Below are 18,496 nucleotides of genomic sequence, written 5' to 3'. Positions count from 1 at the left end.
AAGGGTTTTATAAGGCCGCGGAGTAGATCAGAGTGTCCGCGCTGTCGTGAACGCTGTCGCATTTCACGACAGCGTGAAATGGGCGCGGGCATTCGTGATAGGGTAAGGACGGCAGGTTTCCTTCCCTAAAGGGGGTATTAGTGAACCAGATAGGGTTTTACGGCAATCGATTATAATTTCACGGTCACCTTTAGAATCCATAGGATCCCCACAGTGCAGACGGAGGCCATTCGGCTCTTCGGGTCCGCACCAGCCCTCCCAAAGAGTACCCTACCTAGGCCCACTCCACAGCTCTATCCCCGTAACCCGCACATCTTTGGACACTAAGGGACAATTTTAACATGGCCAATCCACCTCATCTGCACATCTTTGGACTGTGGCAACAGGAAAAGAAGAAGGGATGACAATCGAATGCGGATAACGCTTAAAGAAAGAGCCGCATTTGTAAAGCGCCTCTCATAACCTCAGGCCACTCCCAGAGTACATCGCTGCATCAGAATCCAGTCAAAGTGGCAGCAACTCTGGGATTGAGGGCCACCAAACACTCCAAGGGGTCAAATACCTTCAGCCTTTTGCAGATGATGCCAACTCTTCGCTGCAGGTTGTCCCACCTCTGGTTCCCATCACGCACCATTCCTTTCAGCTGAGTGGCCACTCCTAGCCCCTGCTCCCTGGCCAATCGCCTGTAGCGCCTGTTTATAGATTCCAGTCGGACAACGTGATCTTCCGTCCGCTTCCGGAGACACTGTACCAATAAAAATAAAAGCATTAATGAGTCCGTTTGCTTTCAAATTGGCGTAGGAAGGCCGGACGTCAGTCCTCCCACTGTCCAAAGATGTGCGGGTTAGTGTCCAGAGAGGTTAGGTGGGATTATGGGGAGTGGACACGGGCAGAGTGTTCTTTCGGAGGGTGGTCGCAGATTCGATGGGCTGAATGGCCTTCTCTTGCATTGTAGGGATTCTATGATGGATGTGTTGGCTGACTAATGGCTGGAGCGTGGGGGGACAAGTCATGTGATGAAACCTCCTGGAATACATGTGATCACAGTTGGCAACGGTATTTCCATGTTTGAGGTTCGGGGTTAAAACCATAAGATTTAGGAGCAGAATTAGGCCATTCTGCCCTTTGAGTCAACTCCACCACTCAATCATGGCTGAAATATAAAAACATAAGAACATAAGAACTAGGAGCAGGAGTCGGCCATCTGGCCCCTCGAGCCTGCTCCGCCATTCAATGAGATCATGGCTGATCTTTTGTGGACTCAGCTCCACTTTCCGGCCCGAACACCATAACTCTTAATCCCTTTATTCTTCAAAAAACTATCTATCTTTATCTTAAAAACATTTAATGAAGGAGCCTCTACTGCTTCACTGGGCAAGGAATTCCATAGATTCACAACCCTTTGGGTGAAGAAGTTCCTCCTAAACTCAGTCCTAAATCTACTTCCCCTTATTTTGAGGCTATGCCCCCTAGTTCTGCTTTCACCCGCCAGTGGAAACAACCTGCCCGCATCTATCCTATCGATTCCCTTCATAATCTTATATGTTTCTATAAGATCCCCCCTCATCCTTCTAAATTCCAACGAGTACAGTCCCAGTCTACTCAACCTCTCCTCGTAATCCAACCCCTTCAGCTCTGGGATTAACCTAGTGAATCTCCTCTGCACACCCTCCAGTGCCAGTACGTCCTTTCTCAAGTAAGGAGACCAAAACTGAACACAATACTCCAGGTGTGGCCTCACTAACATCTTATACAATTGCAGCATAACCTCCCTAGTCTCAAACTCCATCCCTCTAGCAATGAAGGACAAAATTCCATTTGCCTTCTTAATCACCTGTTGCACCTGAAAACCAACTTTCTGCGACTCATGCACGAGCACACCCAGGTCTCTCTGCACAGCAGCATGTTTTAATATTTTATCATTTAAATAATAATCCCTTTTGCCGTTATTCTTACCAAAATGGATAACCTCACATTTGTCAACATTGTATTCCATCTGCCAGACCCTAGCCCATTCACTTAGCCTGTCCAAATCCCTCTGCAGACCTCTAGTATCCTCTGCACTTTTTGCTTTACCACTTATCTTAGTGTCGTCTGCAAACTTGGACACATTGCCCTTGGTCCCCAACTCCAAATCATCTATGTAAATTCTGAACAGTTGTGGGCCCAACACTGATCCCTGAGGGACACCACTAGCTACTGATTGCCAACCAGAGAAACACCCATTAATCCCCACTCTTTGCTTTCTATTAATTAACCAATCCTCTATCCATGCTCCTACTTTCCCCTTAATGCCATGCATCTTTATCTTATGCAACAACCTTTTGTGTGGCACCTTGTCAAAGGCTTTCTGGAAATCCAGATATACCACATCCATTGGCTCCCCGTTATCTACCGCACTGTTAATGTCCTCAAAAAATTCCACTAAATTAGTTAGGCACGACCTGCCCTTTATGAACCCATGCTGCGTCTGTCCAATGGGACAATTTCCATCCAGATGCCTCGCTATTTCTTCCTTGATGATAGATTCAATGTTTATCATTCCCATTTTCCTACCTTCTCCCTATAACCCCATATCCCCTTATTAATCAGGAACCTATCTATCTCTGTCATAAAGACACTCAGTGATTTGGCCTCCACAGCCTTCTGCGGCAAAGACTTCCACAGATTCACCACCCTCTGGCAGAAGAAATTCCTCTTCATCTCTGTTTTAAAGGATCGTCCCTTCAGTCTGGTTGAGGGATTAGGCCTTTTGGATTGTGGAATGAGGGGGCTAGGGGGTTGCTGGGGATCAGGGATTGGTTCAACTGGGGCTTGGAAGTTCAGGTTGGGGCCTACAAAAGGGGACCATCGATCTGAAAAAAAAAAGGAGGCATGAAAGTTCCCCAGCAGTCATGGCAGTAGGCCCCAAAACAAGCCTCTTGGAATGAAAGGAGAGGGGCAGAGAGAGCTGTGTGGGGTAAGTATGTCATGAACATTGATTGGAAGAACAGAGGACTGAGGAGTAGGTCCATTCGTCCCTCTGAGCCTGTTATGCCAAGATCATGGCCGAACGAGGTGTGGTCTCAACCCCACTTTCCTGTCTGCCTCTCCTCCAGAACATAGGAGCAAATTAAATGAGGGTCACCAAAATCGACTCCACCAGGAAACGGCGGGCGGCACGGTGGCACAGTGGTTAGCACTGCCGCCTCACAGCGCCAGGGACCTGGGTTCAATACTGGCTTCAGGTGACTGGAGTTTGCACTTTCTCCCAGTGTCTGCGTGGGTTTCCTCCGGGTGCTCCGGTTTCCTCCCACAGTCCAAGAATGCGCAGGTTGGGTGGATTGGCCGTGCTATATTGTCCGTTAGTTTCCAAAGGTGATGTTACTGGGTTACGGGGATAGGATTGGGGCATGGGCCTAGCTAGGGTACTCTTGCCAAAGGTCAGTGCAGACTTTTGATGGTCCGAATGGCCTCCTTCACTGTAGTGATTCTAGAAACTGACCCATCAACATTTTTCGAGGAGGTAGCCAAGTGTGTAGGTGAGGGAGGTGTAGTTGATGCAGTCCCCCTAAGCCTTTCACCCTGTGCCCATCCCAATTAACATTGGGGAAGTTGAAATCCCTACTATTTGATTTTACAGCTCTGAGATTTTCCGACATATCTGCTCTTCTCTCTCTCCCTGACTGTTTGGGGATCTATAGTACTGTCCCAGCCATGGGATTTCTCCCTTTTTGATTTTAAGTTCCACCCATTTGGCCTCCGTTGAGGAGCTTGCTGAGGATAAGGGTCTAGTGGGGTCCCCCAAGGATCAGTGTTGGGGCCCTCGCTGCTTGTGGTTTATATCAATGATTTAGACTTGAATGTAGGAGCGTCGATCAGTAAGTTTATGGATGATACGAAAATTGGTAAATAGTGAGGAGGATGGCCTTAGATTACAGGAGGATATAGACGGGCTGGTCAGATGGGCTGGTCAGAGGCAAATGGAATTGAATCCGGATAAGTGTGAGGTGATGCACTTGGGCAGGACAAACAGGGCAAGGGAATACATGATAAACGGCAGGACCCTGGGAAGCACCGAGGATCAGAGGGACCTTGGTCTGCATGTACACCCATCCCTTAAGGTAGCAGAGCAGGTGGATACAGTAGTTAAGAAGGCAGATGGTATACTTGCCTTTATTAGCCGAGCACAGAGTTTAAGAGCAGGGAGGTTATGCTGGAACTGTATAAAACGCTGGTTAGGTCACAGCTAGAGTATTGTGTACAGTTCTGGAATCCACATTATAGGAGGGATGTGATAGCACTGGAAAGGGTGCAGAGGAGATTTACCAGCATGTTGCCTGGGCTGGAGAGTTTTAGTTATGAAGAGAGATTGGATAGACTGGGGTTGTTTTCCCTGGAGCAGAGGAGACTGAGGGGGGACATATTGAGATGTATAAAATTACGAAGGGCGTAGAAAGAGTAGAAAGGAAGAAACCTTTCCCCTTGGTGGAGGGATCAGTGACCAGGGGGCAGAGATTTAAGGTAAGGGGCAATAGGTTTAGAGGGGATGTGAGGAAAAACCTTTTCACCCAGAGGGTGGTGGGAGTCTGGAACTCGCTGCCTGAAAGGGTGATGGAGGCAGAGACCCTCATAACATTTCAGAAGCATTTAGATGTGCGCTTGTGATCCCAGGGCAGATCCCATGGGCCAAATGCTGGGAAATGGGACTGGAATAGTTAGGTGGTTGTTTTGACCAGGGCAGCCGCGATGTGCTGAAGGCCTGGGGGGTCCCATAAGGGCTATCGGGGTTCTGAGTGCGGCCCCACGATGCATTGTGTTGGCCGTTGCCCCCGCGCGGGGTCGCCACATTCCGCTGAGTTCCGTCCGTGTAGTTTTTTTTTCCTGCCGGTATGGCTGAAGTGATTCGCCCGAAAAGCGAGGGCGAGTGAAGCGAGGGCAAGTGAAGCGAGGGCGAGGACGAGTGAAGCGAGGGCGAGCGAGGTGAAGTGCGTGCTGGTTGCTCACAACATTGACTGTGAGAGCCGTGTCCAAAGTGTAAATATTTATTTTGTTTTTACCATTTGATGACAGTTCCATGAATATATAAATAATTAAACATTTTCCATGACTCGTTATGAAATGTCCGGCATGTATTAAATGTATTTGATCTTCCTGAAAGAACAAGAATAGGGAACGTGGGAGCTTGTTTTCATGGATAACCTAGCCTGATGGGCCGAACAGCCTTTCCAGGCCCGAATTCCAGCAATTTTCTTACCTCAAATCTCTTCAGCTCCTCCTTCGCTTCGGTGTACAGAACCTGAGAGGACTGAGGCTCCTTGACTACGGTTTCAGCCCAGCGCATCCAGTCATTGAACCGGGAATAGTCGTCCAGGAATTCCTGCCGCAGCTGCCAGGACAGCTCCATCCTGGAGGGAGACAGAGGTCACGGTGGGTGGTAACCGCTCCTTTAATCTCCGGATCCTCGGGCTAGGGGGAAAGTTCAACTCCCTCCCTGCTTGGGACCTCCCGAAGGAACCAGGAGATCTGAGCTATGATTAAACCCTTCTTCAGCACCAAATGAAGAGCGGGCGTTGGGGGGGGGGGTTACTCACTGTCACTAACAGCCAGACATTGGAGAACTGAGTCTAAATATGTGCAGGTTAGGTCAATTGGCCTTGATAAAAAAATTGAACCTTAGTGCCCAAAGATGTGCAGGTTAGGTGGGGTAACGGGGATAGGGTGGGGAGAGTGGGCCTAGGTAAGGTGCTGTTTCTAAGGTCGGTGCAGACTCAATAGGCCGAATGGCCACGTCTGCACTGTGGGAATTCTGTGGAACAGACACTGAGCGGGGTAGGTAGGACTGCGGAGTTGACGGGAGCCAGTGGCCTAATGGTATTGACACTGGACCAGTAACCCAGAGTCCCAGGGCAATGGTTTCGTGACCCCTGTTCAAACGCCGCTGGTGAAATTTCAATTCAATAAAAATCTGGAATTAAAAAGTCGAAAGATTGTTGGACGTTTTAGTTGCTGTGAAATGAAGAGTCAAAAGTTCTTGTTCCTTTTCACCAAACACCATTTATTTCACTTCCACAGCCTCTGCACAAAACTCTTAACAACACACCACCTGACAGAGGCCACCTGAAGCCCCTTTACATATCAGTGTCAATTAATGGATACTTAACATAAATGAGACAACTAACTGCAATGTCTCTTAATCCATAACTTAACAAAGATGAAACCGTTGGCAAATGTCATTAAAAAACCCACCTGGTTCACTGATAGCCTTTTAGGGAAGGAAATCTGCCGTCCTTACCCGGTCTGGCCTACATGTGACTCCAGACCCACAATAAATGTGGTTGACTCTCAAATGCCCTCTGAAATGGCCCAGCGAGACAATTCAGCATAGGGGGAGAGAGAGAGAGGGGGGTTGCAATTTGTGACAGACAGTAAATGCTGGCCCAACCAGCGAGGCCCATGAATGAATTTTTAAAAAAAATCAAATCAACCACGATCGGATTGAGAGGTGAAGCAGAATTGAGGAGCAGAAATATCCAAGGGTATCAAACTACTCGGCAAGGACAGAGTGGATAGTAAGGGAGGTGGTGTAGCTCTGTTATTTAAGGATGACATCCGGGCAACAGTAAGGGATGACATCGGTGCTGTGGAGGATAAGGTTGAATCCATTTGGGTGGAAATCAGGAATAGTAAGGCGAAAAAGTCACCAATAGGAGTAGTCTCTAGGCCACCAAATAGTAACATTATGGTGGGGCAGGCAATAAACAAAGAAATAACGGATACATGTAGAAATGGTACAGCAGTTATCATGGGGGATTTTAATCTACATGTCGATTGGTTTAACCAGGTCGGTCAAGGCAGCCTTGAGGAGGAGTTTATAGAATGTATCCGCGATAGTTTCTTAGAACAGTATGTAATGGAACCTACGAGGGAACAAGCGGTCCTAGATCTGGTCCTGTGAAATGAGATAGGATTGATTCATGATTTCATAGTTCGGGATCCTCTCGGAAGGATTGATCACAATATGGTGGAATTTAAAATACAGATGGAGGGTGAGAAGGTAAAATCAAACACTAGTGTTTTGTGCTTAAACAAAGGAGATTACAATGGGATGAGAGCAAAACTAGCTAAGGTAGACTGGGAGCAAAGTATTTATGGTGAAACAGTTGAGGAACAGTGGAGAACCTTCCAAGTGATTTTTCACAGTGCTCAGCAAAGGTTTAGAACATAGAACATTACTGCGCAGTACAGGCCCTTCGGCCCTCGATGTTGCGCCGACCTGTGAAACCGCTCTAAAGCCTATCTACACTATTCCCTTATCGTCCATATGTCTCTCCAATGACCATTTGAATACCCTTAGTGTTGGCGAGTCCACTACTGTTGCAGGCAGGGCATTCCACACCCTTACCACGCTCTGAGTAAAGAACCTACCTCTGGGGCGAAATTCTCCGTAATCGGCGCGATGTCCGCCGACCGGCGCCAAAAACGGCGCAAATCAGTCCGGCATCACTCCGCCCCAAAGGTGCGGAATCCTCTGCATCTTGACCAGCCGAGCCCTAACCTCGAGGGGCTAGGCCCACGCCGGACTGATTTCCTCCCCGCCAGCTGGCGGGAAAGGCCTTTGGTGCCCCGCCAGCTGGCGCGGAAATGACATTGCCGGGCGGCGCATGCGCGGGAGCGTCAGCGGCCGCTCACAGCATCCCCGCGCATGCGCAGTGGAGGGAGTCTCTTCCGCCTCCGCCATGGTGAAGAGCGTGGCGAAGGCGAAAGGAAAAGAGTGCCCCCACGTCACAGGCCCACCTGCGGATCGGTGTGCCCCGATGGCGAGCCAGGGCACCGTGGGGGCACCCCCCGGGGTCAGATCGCCGCGCGCCCCCCCAGGACCCCGGAGCCCGCCCGCGGCGCCTTGTCCCGCCGGTAAGAGAGGTGGTTTAATCCACGCCGGCGGGACAGGCATTCTAGCAGTGGGACTTGGGCCCATCCGGGCCGGAGAATCGCCGGGGGGGGGGCCAACCGGCGCGGCGCGATTCCCGCCCCCGCCGAATATCCGGTGCCGGAGAATTCGGCAACCGGCGGGGGCGGGATTCACGCCAGCTCCCGGCGATTCTCAGAACAAGCAGGGGGTCGGAGAATCTCGCCCCTGACATCTGTCCCATATCCATCCCCCCTCAATTTAAAGCTATGTCCCCTCATGCTAGATATCACCATCTGAGGAAAAAGGCCACTGTCCACCCTATCCAATCCTCTGATCATCTTGTATGCCTCAATTAAGTCACCTCTTAACCTTCTTCTCTCTAATGAAAACAGCCTCAAGTCCCTCAGCCTTTCCTCATAAGATCTTCCCTCCAGACCAGGCAACATTCTGGTAAATCCCCTCTGCACCCTTTCCAATGCTTCCACATCCTACCTATAATGCGGCAACCAGAATTGCACGCAATACTCCAAATGCGGCCGCACCAGAGTTTTGTACAGCTGAAACATGACCTCATGGCTCCGAAACTCAATCCCTCTACCAATAAAAGCTAACTCACCGTACGCCTTCTTAACAACCCTCTCAACCTGGGTGGCAACTTTCAGGGATCTATGTACATGGACACCGAGATCTCTCTGCTCATCCACACTGCCAAGAATCTTACCATTAGCCCAGTACTCTGCCTTCCTGTTATTCCTTCCAAAATGAATCACCTCACACTTTTCTGCATTAAACTCCATTTGCCACCTCTCAGCCCAGCGCTGCAGCTTATCTATGTCCCTCTGTAACTTGTAACATCCTTCCGCACTGTCCACAACCCCACCGACTTTAGTGTCATCTGCAAATTTACTCACCCACCCTTCCACGCCCTCCTCCAGGTCATTTATAAAAATGACAAACAGCAGTGACCCCAAAACAGATCCTTGTGGTACACCACTAGTAACTGGACTCCAGTCTGAACATTTCCCATCAACCACCACCCTTTGTCTTCTTCCAGCTAGCCAATTTCTGATCCAAACTGCTAAATCTCCCTGAATCCTATGCTTCCGTATTTTCTGCAGTAGCCTACCGTGGGGAACCTTATCAAACGTTTAACTGAAATCCATATACACCACATCAACTGCTTTACCCTCATCCACCTGTTTGGTCACCTTCTCAAAGAACTCAATAAGGTTTGTGAGGCACGACCTACCCTTCACGAAACCGTGTTGACTATGTCTAATCAAATTATTCCTTTCCAGATGATTATACACCCTATCTCTTAAAAACCTTTCCAAGATTTTGCCCACAACAGAAGTAAGGCTCACTGGTCCGTAGTTACCGGGGTTGTCTCTACTCCCCTTCTTGAATAATGGGACAACATTTGCTATACTCCAGTCTTCTGGCACTATTCCTATTGACAAAGATGACTTAAAGATCAAAGCCAAAGGCTCAGCAATCTCCTCCCTAGCTTCCCAGAGAATCCTAGGATAAATCCCATCCGGCCCAGGGGACTTATCTATTTTCACCCTTTCCAGAATTGCTAACACCTCCTCTTTATGAACCTCAAGCCCTTCTAGTCTAGTAGCCTGAATCTCAGTAGTCTCATTGACAACATTGTCTTTTTCCTCTGTGAATACTGACAAAAAATATTCATTTAGCACCTCTCCTATCTCCTCAGACTCCAAGCACAACTTCCCACTACTGTCCTTGACTGGCCCTACTCTTACCCTAGTCATTCTTTTATTCCTGACATATCTATAGAAAGCTTTAGGGTTATCCTTGATCCTACCTGCCAAAGACTTCTCATGTCCCCTCCTGGCTCTTCTTAGCTCTCTCTTTAGGTCCTTCCTAGCTAACTTGTAACTCTCGAGCGCCCTTACTGAACCTTCATGTCTCATCTTTACATAAGCCTCCTTCTTCCTCTTGATAAGTGTTTCAACTGCCTTAGTAAACCACGGTTCCCTTGCTCGACCACTTCCTCCCTGCCTGACAGGTACATACTTATCAAGGACACGCAGTAGCTGTTCTTTGAACAAGCTCCACATTTCCATTGTGCCCATCCCCTGCAGTTTTCCTCTCCATCTGATGCATCCTAAGTCTTGCCTCATCGCATCATAATTGCCTTTCCCCCAGATATAACTCTTGCCCTGCGGTATATACCTATCCCTTTCCATCACTAAAGTAAACGTAATCGAATTGTGGTCACTATCACCAAATTGCTCACCTACCTCCAAATCTAACACCTGTCCTGGTTCATTACCCAGTACCAAATCCAATACGGCCTCGCCTCTCGTTGGCCTATCTACATACGGTTTCAGGAAACCCTCGTGCACACATTGGACAAAAACGGACCCATCTAAAGTACTCGAACTATAGCGTTTCCAGTCAATATTTGGAAAGTTAAAGTCCCCCTTAACAACTACCTTGTTGCTTTCGCTCCTACCCAGAATCATCTTTGCAATCCTTTCCTCTACATCTCTGGAACTTTTTGGAGGCCTATAGAAAACCCCTAACAGGGTGACCTGTCCTTTCCTGTTTCTAACCTCATCCCATACTACCTCAATCGACGAGTCCTCATCAAACGTCCTTTCTGCCACCGTAAAACTGTCCTTGACTAACAATGCCACCCCTACTTTTATACCAACAAAAAGGAAGGACGGTAGAAAGAGGGAAAATCGACCGTGGATATCTAAGGAAATAAGGGAGAGTATCAAATTGAAGGAAAAAGCAAACAAAGTAGCAAAGATTAGTGGGAGACTAGAGGACTGGGAAATCTTTAGGGGGCAACAGAAAGCTACTAAAAAATCTATGAAAAAGAGTAAGATAGATTATGAGAGTAAAATTGCTCAGAATACAAAAACAGATAGTAAAAGTTTCTACAAATATATAAAACAAAAAAGTGTGGCTAAGGTAAATATTGGTCCTTTAGAGGATGAGAAGGGAGATTTAATAATGGGAGATGAGGAAATGGCTGAGTAACTGAACAGGTTTTTTGGGTTGGTCTTCACAGTGGAAGACACAAATAACATGCCAGCGACTGATGGAAATGAGGCTATGACAGGTGAGGACCTTGAGAGGATTGTTATCACTAAGGAGGCAGTGATGGGCAAGCTAATGGGGCTAAAGGTAGACAAGTCTCCTGGCCCTAATGGAATGCATCCCAGAGTGCTAAAAGAGATGGCATGGGAAATTGCAAATGCACTAGTAATAATTTACCAAAATTCACTGGACTCTGGGGTGGTCCCGGCGGATTGGAAATTAGCAAACGTGACACCACTGTTTAAAAAAGGAGGTAGGCAGAAAGCGGGTAATTATAGGCCAGTGAGCTTAACTTCGGTAGTAGGGAAGATGCTAGAATCTATCATCAAGGAAGAAATAGCGAGGCATCTGGATGGAAATTGTCCCATTGGGCAGACGCAGCATGGGTTCATAAAGGGCAGGTCGTGCCTAACTAATTTAGTGGAATTTTTTGAAGACATTACCAGTGCGGTAGATAATGGGGAGCCAATGGATGTGGTATATCTGGATTTCCAGAAAGCCTTTGACAAGGTGCCACACAAAAGGTTGCTGTATAAGATAAAGATGCATGGCATTAAGGGGAAAGTGGTAGCATGGATAGAGGATTAGTTAATTAATAGAAAGCAAAGAGTGGGGATTAATGGGTGTTTCTCTGGTTGGCAATCAGTAGCTAGTGGTGTCCCTCAGGGATCAGTGTTGGGCCCACAATTGTTCACAATTTACATAGATGATTTGGAGTTGGGGACCAAGGGCAATGTGTCCAAGTTTGCAGATGACACTCAGATCAGTGGTAAAGCAAAAAGTGCAGAGGATACTGAAAGTCAGCAGAGGGATTTGGATAGGTTAAGTGAATGGGCTAGGGTCTGGCAGATGGAATACAATGTTGACAAATGTGAAGTTATCCATTTTTGTAGGAATAACAGCAAAAGGGATTATTTAAATGATAAAATATTAAAACATGCTGCTGTGCAGAGAGACCTGGGTGTGCTAGTGCATGAGTCGCAAAAAGTTGGTGTGCAGGTGCAACAGGTGATTAAGAAGGCGAATGGAATTTTGTCCTTCATTGCTAGAGGGATGGAGTTTGAGACTAGGGAGGTTATGCTGCAATTGTATAAGGTGTTAGTGAGGCCACACCTGGGGTATTGTGTTCAGTTTTGGTCTACTTACTTGATCCCTATTTTGAAACTGTGTCCCCGGTCCAGATTCCCCCTCCCAGGAAAACACTCTCTCAGCGTCTACTCTGTCAAGCCCCCTTCAGGAGCTCACGTGTCTCAATCAGATCACTTTACAATCTTCGAAGATACAATGAGTACAGGCCCCATCTTTCCTCGTAAAACAACTTCTTCTTCCCAGAATCAGCCTAGAGAACATTCTCGGGGGAAATATTCTCTGCCACCTGATGCCGGTACAGGGATTCCTGATGTGGCGGAGAATTGACGTCGGGGAGGGGGAAAATACGGGATTGGTTTGCGATTCGCTGGCCTCTCCCCGGTGGCGGGATTAGGATTCGCGGCCACGTGGCAGCGAGAGGATGCAAACGGGCCTTAATGACCTGTTTACATCCACTTACAGGGCCAGGCACCACATTCTCTGGGCCCCCTTGGTTCTCTGGTCCAGGACTCACATGGGCGAGATTTGCCACTGGTATTTCCCAGCGTGGCCCTGACGCGCAGGCGTCAGCCGCGGACCAAGGAGGCCCTTAAGGGACTGGGCCCGAAAGTCCACCTGAGGACCTTCCTCCCCCCAACAATGCCTGACCTGCCCACCCCACTCCCACCAGACACCCCCAGTCCCCACGCCCACACCGCCCCAGAGACCCCCCAGTTAAAGAGACCCTCCCCACCCAAGACCCCCACATAGAGGGACCCCCCACAGTTACAATTCACCTCTGGCAGGAGAACATAAGTTTCCCGAATGGAGAATCTCGCCCCTGAACTGCTTCCAATATAAGTAAATCCCTCCATAAATAAGGAGTAAGACTGTGCCCAGTGCTCATGTCGGGTCTTATCAATGTCCTGTACAGCTGTAGCGAGACTTGCCTATTTTTATGCTCAGTACACCTTACAATAAATGCCAACACTGAATTTACCTTCATAATTACTTGATCTATTCCATAATAACTTATCGTGATTCATGTACCAGGAGTCTGCAGGTAATTAAGTCTTTACAGGTCCAGACAGTGTGACTGGAGAGAGGGATAATCACGGGTTAAAGAGGTGGGAATTGTCTCAAGCCAGGACAGTTGGTAGGTTTTCGCAAGCCCAGGCCAGATGGTGAGGGATTATAGTGGTGAGACATGTGGTGGGGGAATCATGTAGTGAGACATGAATCCAAGATCCCGGTTGAGGCCGTGCTCATGTGTGCGGAACTTGACGATCAGTTTCTGCTCGGCTATTCAGCGTTATCGTGTGGCCTTCAGGATGAAGGAGCTATGCTCCGAAATCTCGTGATTCCAGATAAACCCTTTGGACCATGCAGACGCTGCGACAACGAATGAAAAGACATCGCGCGACAATCACCAGGCAGGAATGTTCCCTTCCAATCGGGGAACACTTCAGCAGTCAAGGGCATTCAGCCTCTGATCTCCGGGTAAGCGCTCTCCAAGGCGGCCTTCAGGACCCGCGACAACGCAGAATCGCCGAGCAGAAACTTATAGCCAAGTTCCACACACATGAGTGCGGTCTCAACCGGGACCTGGGATTCATGTCGCATTACATTCATCCCCCACCATCTGGCCTGCAAAATCCTACCAACTGTCCTGGCTTGACACAATTCACACCTCTTTAACCTGGGGTTACCCCATCTCTGGATCTGTAAAGATTTAATCACCTGCTAATGCTCGCATTCCAAGCATTGTCTGGCATCTTTGAATCTGTCTAGATATATATGTTTCTGGAACATACCTCTTCATTCACCTGAGGAAGGAGCAGCACTCCGAAAGCTAGTGACATCGAAACAAACCTGTTGGACTTTAATCTGGTGTTGTAAGACTTCTTACTAACCTAATGGACAGAGAAACAATTTCTCACCATTTACCCTCTCCAAACACCTCAGGGGAACCTCCATAACCTTCCGGGATCGAGTGAGAACGTCCCCAATCTCTCGGGGACCAGTGGGGCTTCTGCATTCCCCGTGACTCCAATCCCACTGTATTGTGGGGAGTGCACGGGGATAGAAAACGGGAATCCTCCCGATTGGAGAGTCAAGAATGGCAGTTTCCTATTGCTGTGGGTCAACAGGAAGGGAAGGAGACCCGTTCTATTGGGAGTGGGTGGGGTGACTTTGACACAGAGTCGTCCTGGCTCGAAACGTTAGCTCTATTGTCCATTCTCCATTGCGATTGTCCAGCATTTCCTGTTTTTGTTCCAGATTCCGGCCTCCGCAGTAATTTGCTTTGATGTTTATTAAACCGTCACCGATTGTGGTTAAAAACCCATCTGGTTCACTAATGTCCCCTTGAGGTAGGGAAATCTGCCCTTACCCGGCCTGGCCTACACGTGACCCCAGGCCCCCCAGCAATATGGCTCCTCACTGCCCCTCCGATGTGGTCTGGAAAGCCACTCGTGGGGCAATTAGGGATGGACAATTGCTGGCCTTGCCGGCCCCCCCCCTCGCCAAAGACTAAATCAGAAAAACAAAACGATCATAGCTCCAGCGGCGTGCTCATCAGAAAATGGACAACGCGTTCGCACGCGTCAGCTGGGGAGGGGGCAGCGAGCGAAAATGTCCGATGCCCATGGTCAGCGTGCCTGTGGGTCGGTGTGACTGGCGCCCATGGGTCAGCGCGTCCGGCGTCCACATCTCGGTCCGAGCGATCGGCGCCCGCGATACTTACTTGATGCGGCTCTCCACGGATGGTGCGCAGATGTTGCACTCCTGTCGGTCGGGGGTCTTCGCCGCGGGCACGTGGGGAGGACTGCTTTCCGTGCTCTCCCCAATCCAGCACCCTGACGCGGGGCTGTCAGCAAGGCCTGAGGGCAGGCACTCATCTCGGTGCATATCCACACACACTGTAATTAAAAATGGGCAAAGCTGTTATTAAATAAAACATCATCCCTGGGAACAGTAAACATGTGGTTGAAGCAGAATTATTATCCAAGAACCAGTTTGCCTCCTCTCCTCCAATTCTATGCAAACCAGAATTTGTTTCAATGCCACCTTATTGGCTCAGAGAGAGGAGAAAAGAAAACGCTTTTGTTAAAGGAAGTGAGAGATGATCCTTCGAGAACATGATTAATCTGATTAGAATGCACAGAATCGGGCAGAAAGAGGCCACCTGGCCCAGTGTGTCTGTGCTTTCCAACCTTCTGGACACATTGGAGAGTATCCCAAGAGTGAAGGAGGCCATTCGGCCCATCGGGTCTGCACCGACCCTCTGAATGAGCACCCAATCTAGGACCACTCCCCCCACCCTATCCCCGTAACCCCACCTAACCAGCACATCTTTGGACTGTGGGGGGAAACCGGAGCGCCCGGAGGAAACCCACGCACACACGGGGGAGAACGTGCAGACTCCCCACAGATAGTAACCCAAGGCAGGAATTGAACCCGGGTCCCTGGTGCTGTGAGGCAGCCGTGCTAACCACTGTGCCACCATGCCGCCCAGACCTGGTTCTTAAAGTCTTCATTCTTGCCCATGGTCTTCAAACTTGAATGGGGATCAGGAGGAGGCCATTCGGCCCCTCGAGTCCTCGAGTGGGTTGAGGTTACAATGGTAGATCCCATTGTAACCTCAACCCACATTCCTACCGACCCCCTGATACCCTCTTGTTAATCAAAAATCTATCTAACTTTGCCTTAAAAATATTCAGATTCCACCACCTTTTGAGGACGAGATTTCCAGAGATCCACGACCTTCACATAAAAGATTCCTCCTCAGTTCCAGGTTAAATGGCTGGCCCCTTATTCTTGAACGTGGTGACATTATCTAAATAAATGGGAGACGTTTGCTTGATAACACAGACTCAGATCGACGGGGCGCTGGTGAATCTTTTCGCGACAGACATTTATAGAGCGACTAAGTCCCTCATGGAGGGAGCAGCGAGAGAGTCAGTTCTTGACTTTCTGCCTGTGATTGTTAAGTATATTTCTGTGAGGGCAGCTTAAAAATGGCAGGAATTCCAGTCAGTGAGCTTGAGGCATTACTGCTGACGACACAGAACATCCAGGGACAATCCTTGCTGATAATGAATTTACAGCAGAGACAATTCAGCCTTTGTGGCTTAAACCTTGGCAAACCCTCTGCCATAGGTTCAGAAAATTAGGGAGCGTGCAAAGTTACGAGGCGCGAGTCTCGTTAAAAATCGAATCAGGCGATGACAAGATTACCAGGTCCAAATTGGAACAGGCAGAGGATTTGGTCGCCCAAGTGGTCCAGAGGTGTGGGGCCTCGGACTTTGCAAACACAGACAAGAGATGGAGCGGGGGGCTCCGGATAGAGACGGGGCGGGGGGGGGGGGGAGCTTGGCCCAGCACAGGGCAGGAGGAAAGAACGGCGGCTCCCCACAGAAAGTTAGACTTCCCCAAGGTTTTGCCGAGAGCATTTCTGTGACCTCCAATCCAGTCAAGAACAAAGGCAGAGACACAAAGAAGGGTGGAGTGGGAGGTGGGAGGGGCCACCGAACTAGTGTCGGTCGTGGCTCAGTACTTCCGGGTTACAAGATTCAAGGTTCAAGTTGTGCTCCAGAGACTTAAACAGACTTGGCCGGCGCTCCCACTATAGAGCCGAGGGGACGGTGCGCTGTTGGTGGGCCCGTACCGAGGGGTTGCCGAACTGCAGACGGGTCGGCACTGTCAGCGGGTCAATAGCAAGGGAACGTCACGCTGTTAAAAGGGTCGATAGTGAGGCAGCGCCGCACTGTCGGAGGGCGGTACCGAGGGAGCGCCGCACTGTCGGAGGCGGTACCGAGGGAGCGCCGCGCTGTCGGAGGGCGGTACCAAGGGAGCGCCGCACTGTCGGAGGGCGGTACCGAGGGAGCGCCGCACTGTCGGAGGGCGGTACCGAGGGAGCGCCGCACTGTCGGAGGCGGTACCGAGGGAGCGCCGCGCTGTCGGAGGGTGGTACTGAGGGAGCGCCGCGCTGTCGGAGGGCGGTACTGAGGGAGCGCTGCACTGTTGGAGGGCGGTACTGAGGGAGCGCCGCGCTGTCGGAGGGCGGTACCAAGAGAGCGCCGTACTGTCGGAGGGCGGTACCAAGAGAGCGCCGTACTGTCGGAGGGCGGTACTGAGGGAGCGCCGCACTGTCGGAGGGCGGTACCAAGGCAGCACCGCACTGTCGGAGGCGGTACCGAGGGAGCGCCGCATTGTCGGAGGGTGGTACTGAGGGAGCGCCGCGCTGTCGGAGGGCGGTACCGAGGGAGCGCCGTACTGTCGGAGGCGGTACCGAGGGAGCGCCGCACTGTCGGAGGGCGGTACCGAGGGAGTGCCGCACTGTCGGAGGGTGGTACCGAGGGAGCGCCGCACTGTCGGAGGGCGGTACTGAGGGAGCGCCGCACTGTCAGAGGACGGTACCGAGGGAGCGCCGTACTGTCGGAGGCGGTACCGAGGGAGCGCCGCACTGTCGGAGGGCGGTACCGAGGGAGCGCCGCGCTGTCGGAGGGCGGTACTGAGGGAGCGCCGCACTGTCGGAGGGTGGTACCGAGGGAGCGCCGCACTGTCGGAGGGCGGTACTGAGGGAGCGCCGCACTGTCAGAGGACGGTACCGAGGGAGCGCCGCACTGTCGGAGGGTGGTACCGAGGGAGCGCCGCACTGTCGGAGGGTGGTACTGAGGGAGCGCCGCGCTGTCGGAGGGCGGTACCGAGGGAGCGCCGTACTGTCGGAGGCGGTACCGAGGGAGCGCCGCACTGTCGGAGGGCGGTACCGAGGGAGTGCCGCACTGTCGGAGGGTGGTACCGAGGGAGTGCCGCACTGTCGGAGGGTGGTACCGAGGGAGCGCCGCACTGTCGGAGGGCGGTACTGAGGGAGCGCCGCACTGTCGGAGGGCGGTACTGAGGGAGCGCCGCACTGTCGGAGGGCGGTACCGAGGGAGTGCCGCACTGTCGGAGGGCGGTACCGAGGGAGTGCCGCACTGTCGGAGGGTGGTACCGAGGGAGTGCCGCACTGTCGGAGGGCGGTACCGAGGGAGTGCCGCACTGTCGGAGGGCGGTACCGAGGGAGCGCCGCACTGTCGGAGGGCGGTACTGAGGGAGCGCCGCACTGTCGGAGGGCGGTACCGAGGGAGTGCCGCACTGTCGGAGGGTGGTACCGAGGGAGCGCCGCACTGTCGGAGGGCGGTACCGAGGGAGCGCCGCACTGTCGGAGGGCGGTACTGAGGGAGCGCCGCACTGTCAGAGGACGGTACCGAGGGAGCGCCGCACTGTCGGAGGGCGGTACCGAGGGAGCGCCGCACTGTCGGAGGGCGGTACTGAGGGAGCGCCGCACTGTCGGAGGGCGGTACCGAGGGAGTGCCGCACTGTCGGAGGGTGGTACCGAGGGAGTGCCGCACTGTCGGAGGGCGGTACTGAGGGAGCGCCGCACTGTCAGAGGACGGTACCGAGGGAGCGCCGCAC

General features: G+C 51.2%; 1 protein-coding gene across 2 annotated transcripts in view; it reads right to left on the bottom strand.

The window, feature by feature from the left end:
- LOC140402456 (nesprin-2) overlaps window positions 1-18,496 on the bottom strand; it is a 67,643-nt gene that overhangs the window by 33,104 nt on the left and 16,043 nt on the right. For both annotated transcript variants that reach the window (XM_072490257.1, XM_072490256.1), the window contains exons 2-4: window positions 14,784-14,958; window positions 5,237-5,387; window positions 563-745 (exon numbers count right to left, since the gene is read on the bottom strand). In XM_072490257.1, coding sequence (XP_072346358.1) covers window positions 563-745; window positions 5,237-5,387; window positions 14,784-14,947 — 498 coding nt within the window. In that variant the 5' untranslated portion in view covers window positions 14,948-14,958. The remainder of the gene's footprint in view (window positions 1-562; window positions 746-5,236; window positions 5,388-14,783; window positions 14,959-18,496) is intronic.

Source organism: Scyliorhinus torazame, chromosome 25 (assembly GCF_047496885.1).
Source record: "Scyliorhinus torazame isolate Kashiwa2021f chromosome 25, sScyTor2.1, whole genome shotgun sequence".
NCBI classification, from domain to species: domain Eukaryota; kingdom Metazoa; phylum Chordata; class Chondrichthyes; order Carcharhiniformes; family Scyliorhinidae; genus Scyliorhinus; species Scyliorhinus torazame.
This window is presented reverse-complemented; position numbering and strand designations above follow the sequence as displayed.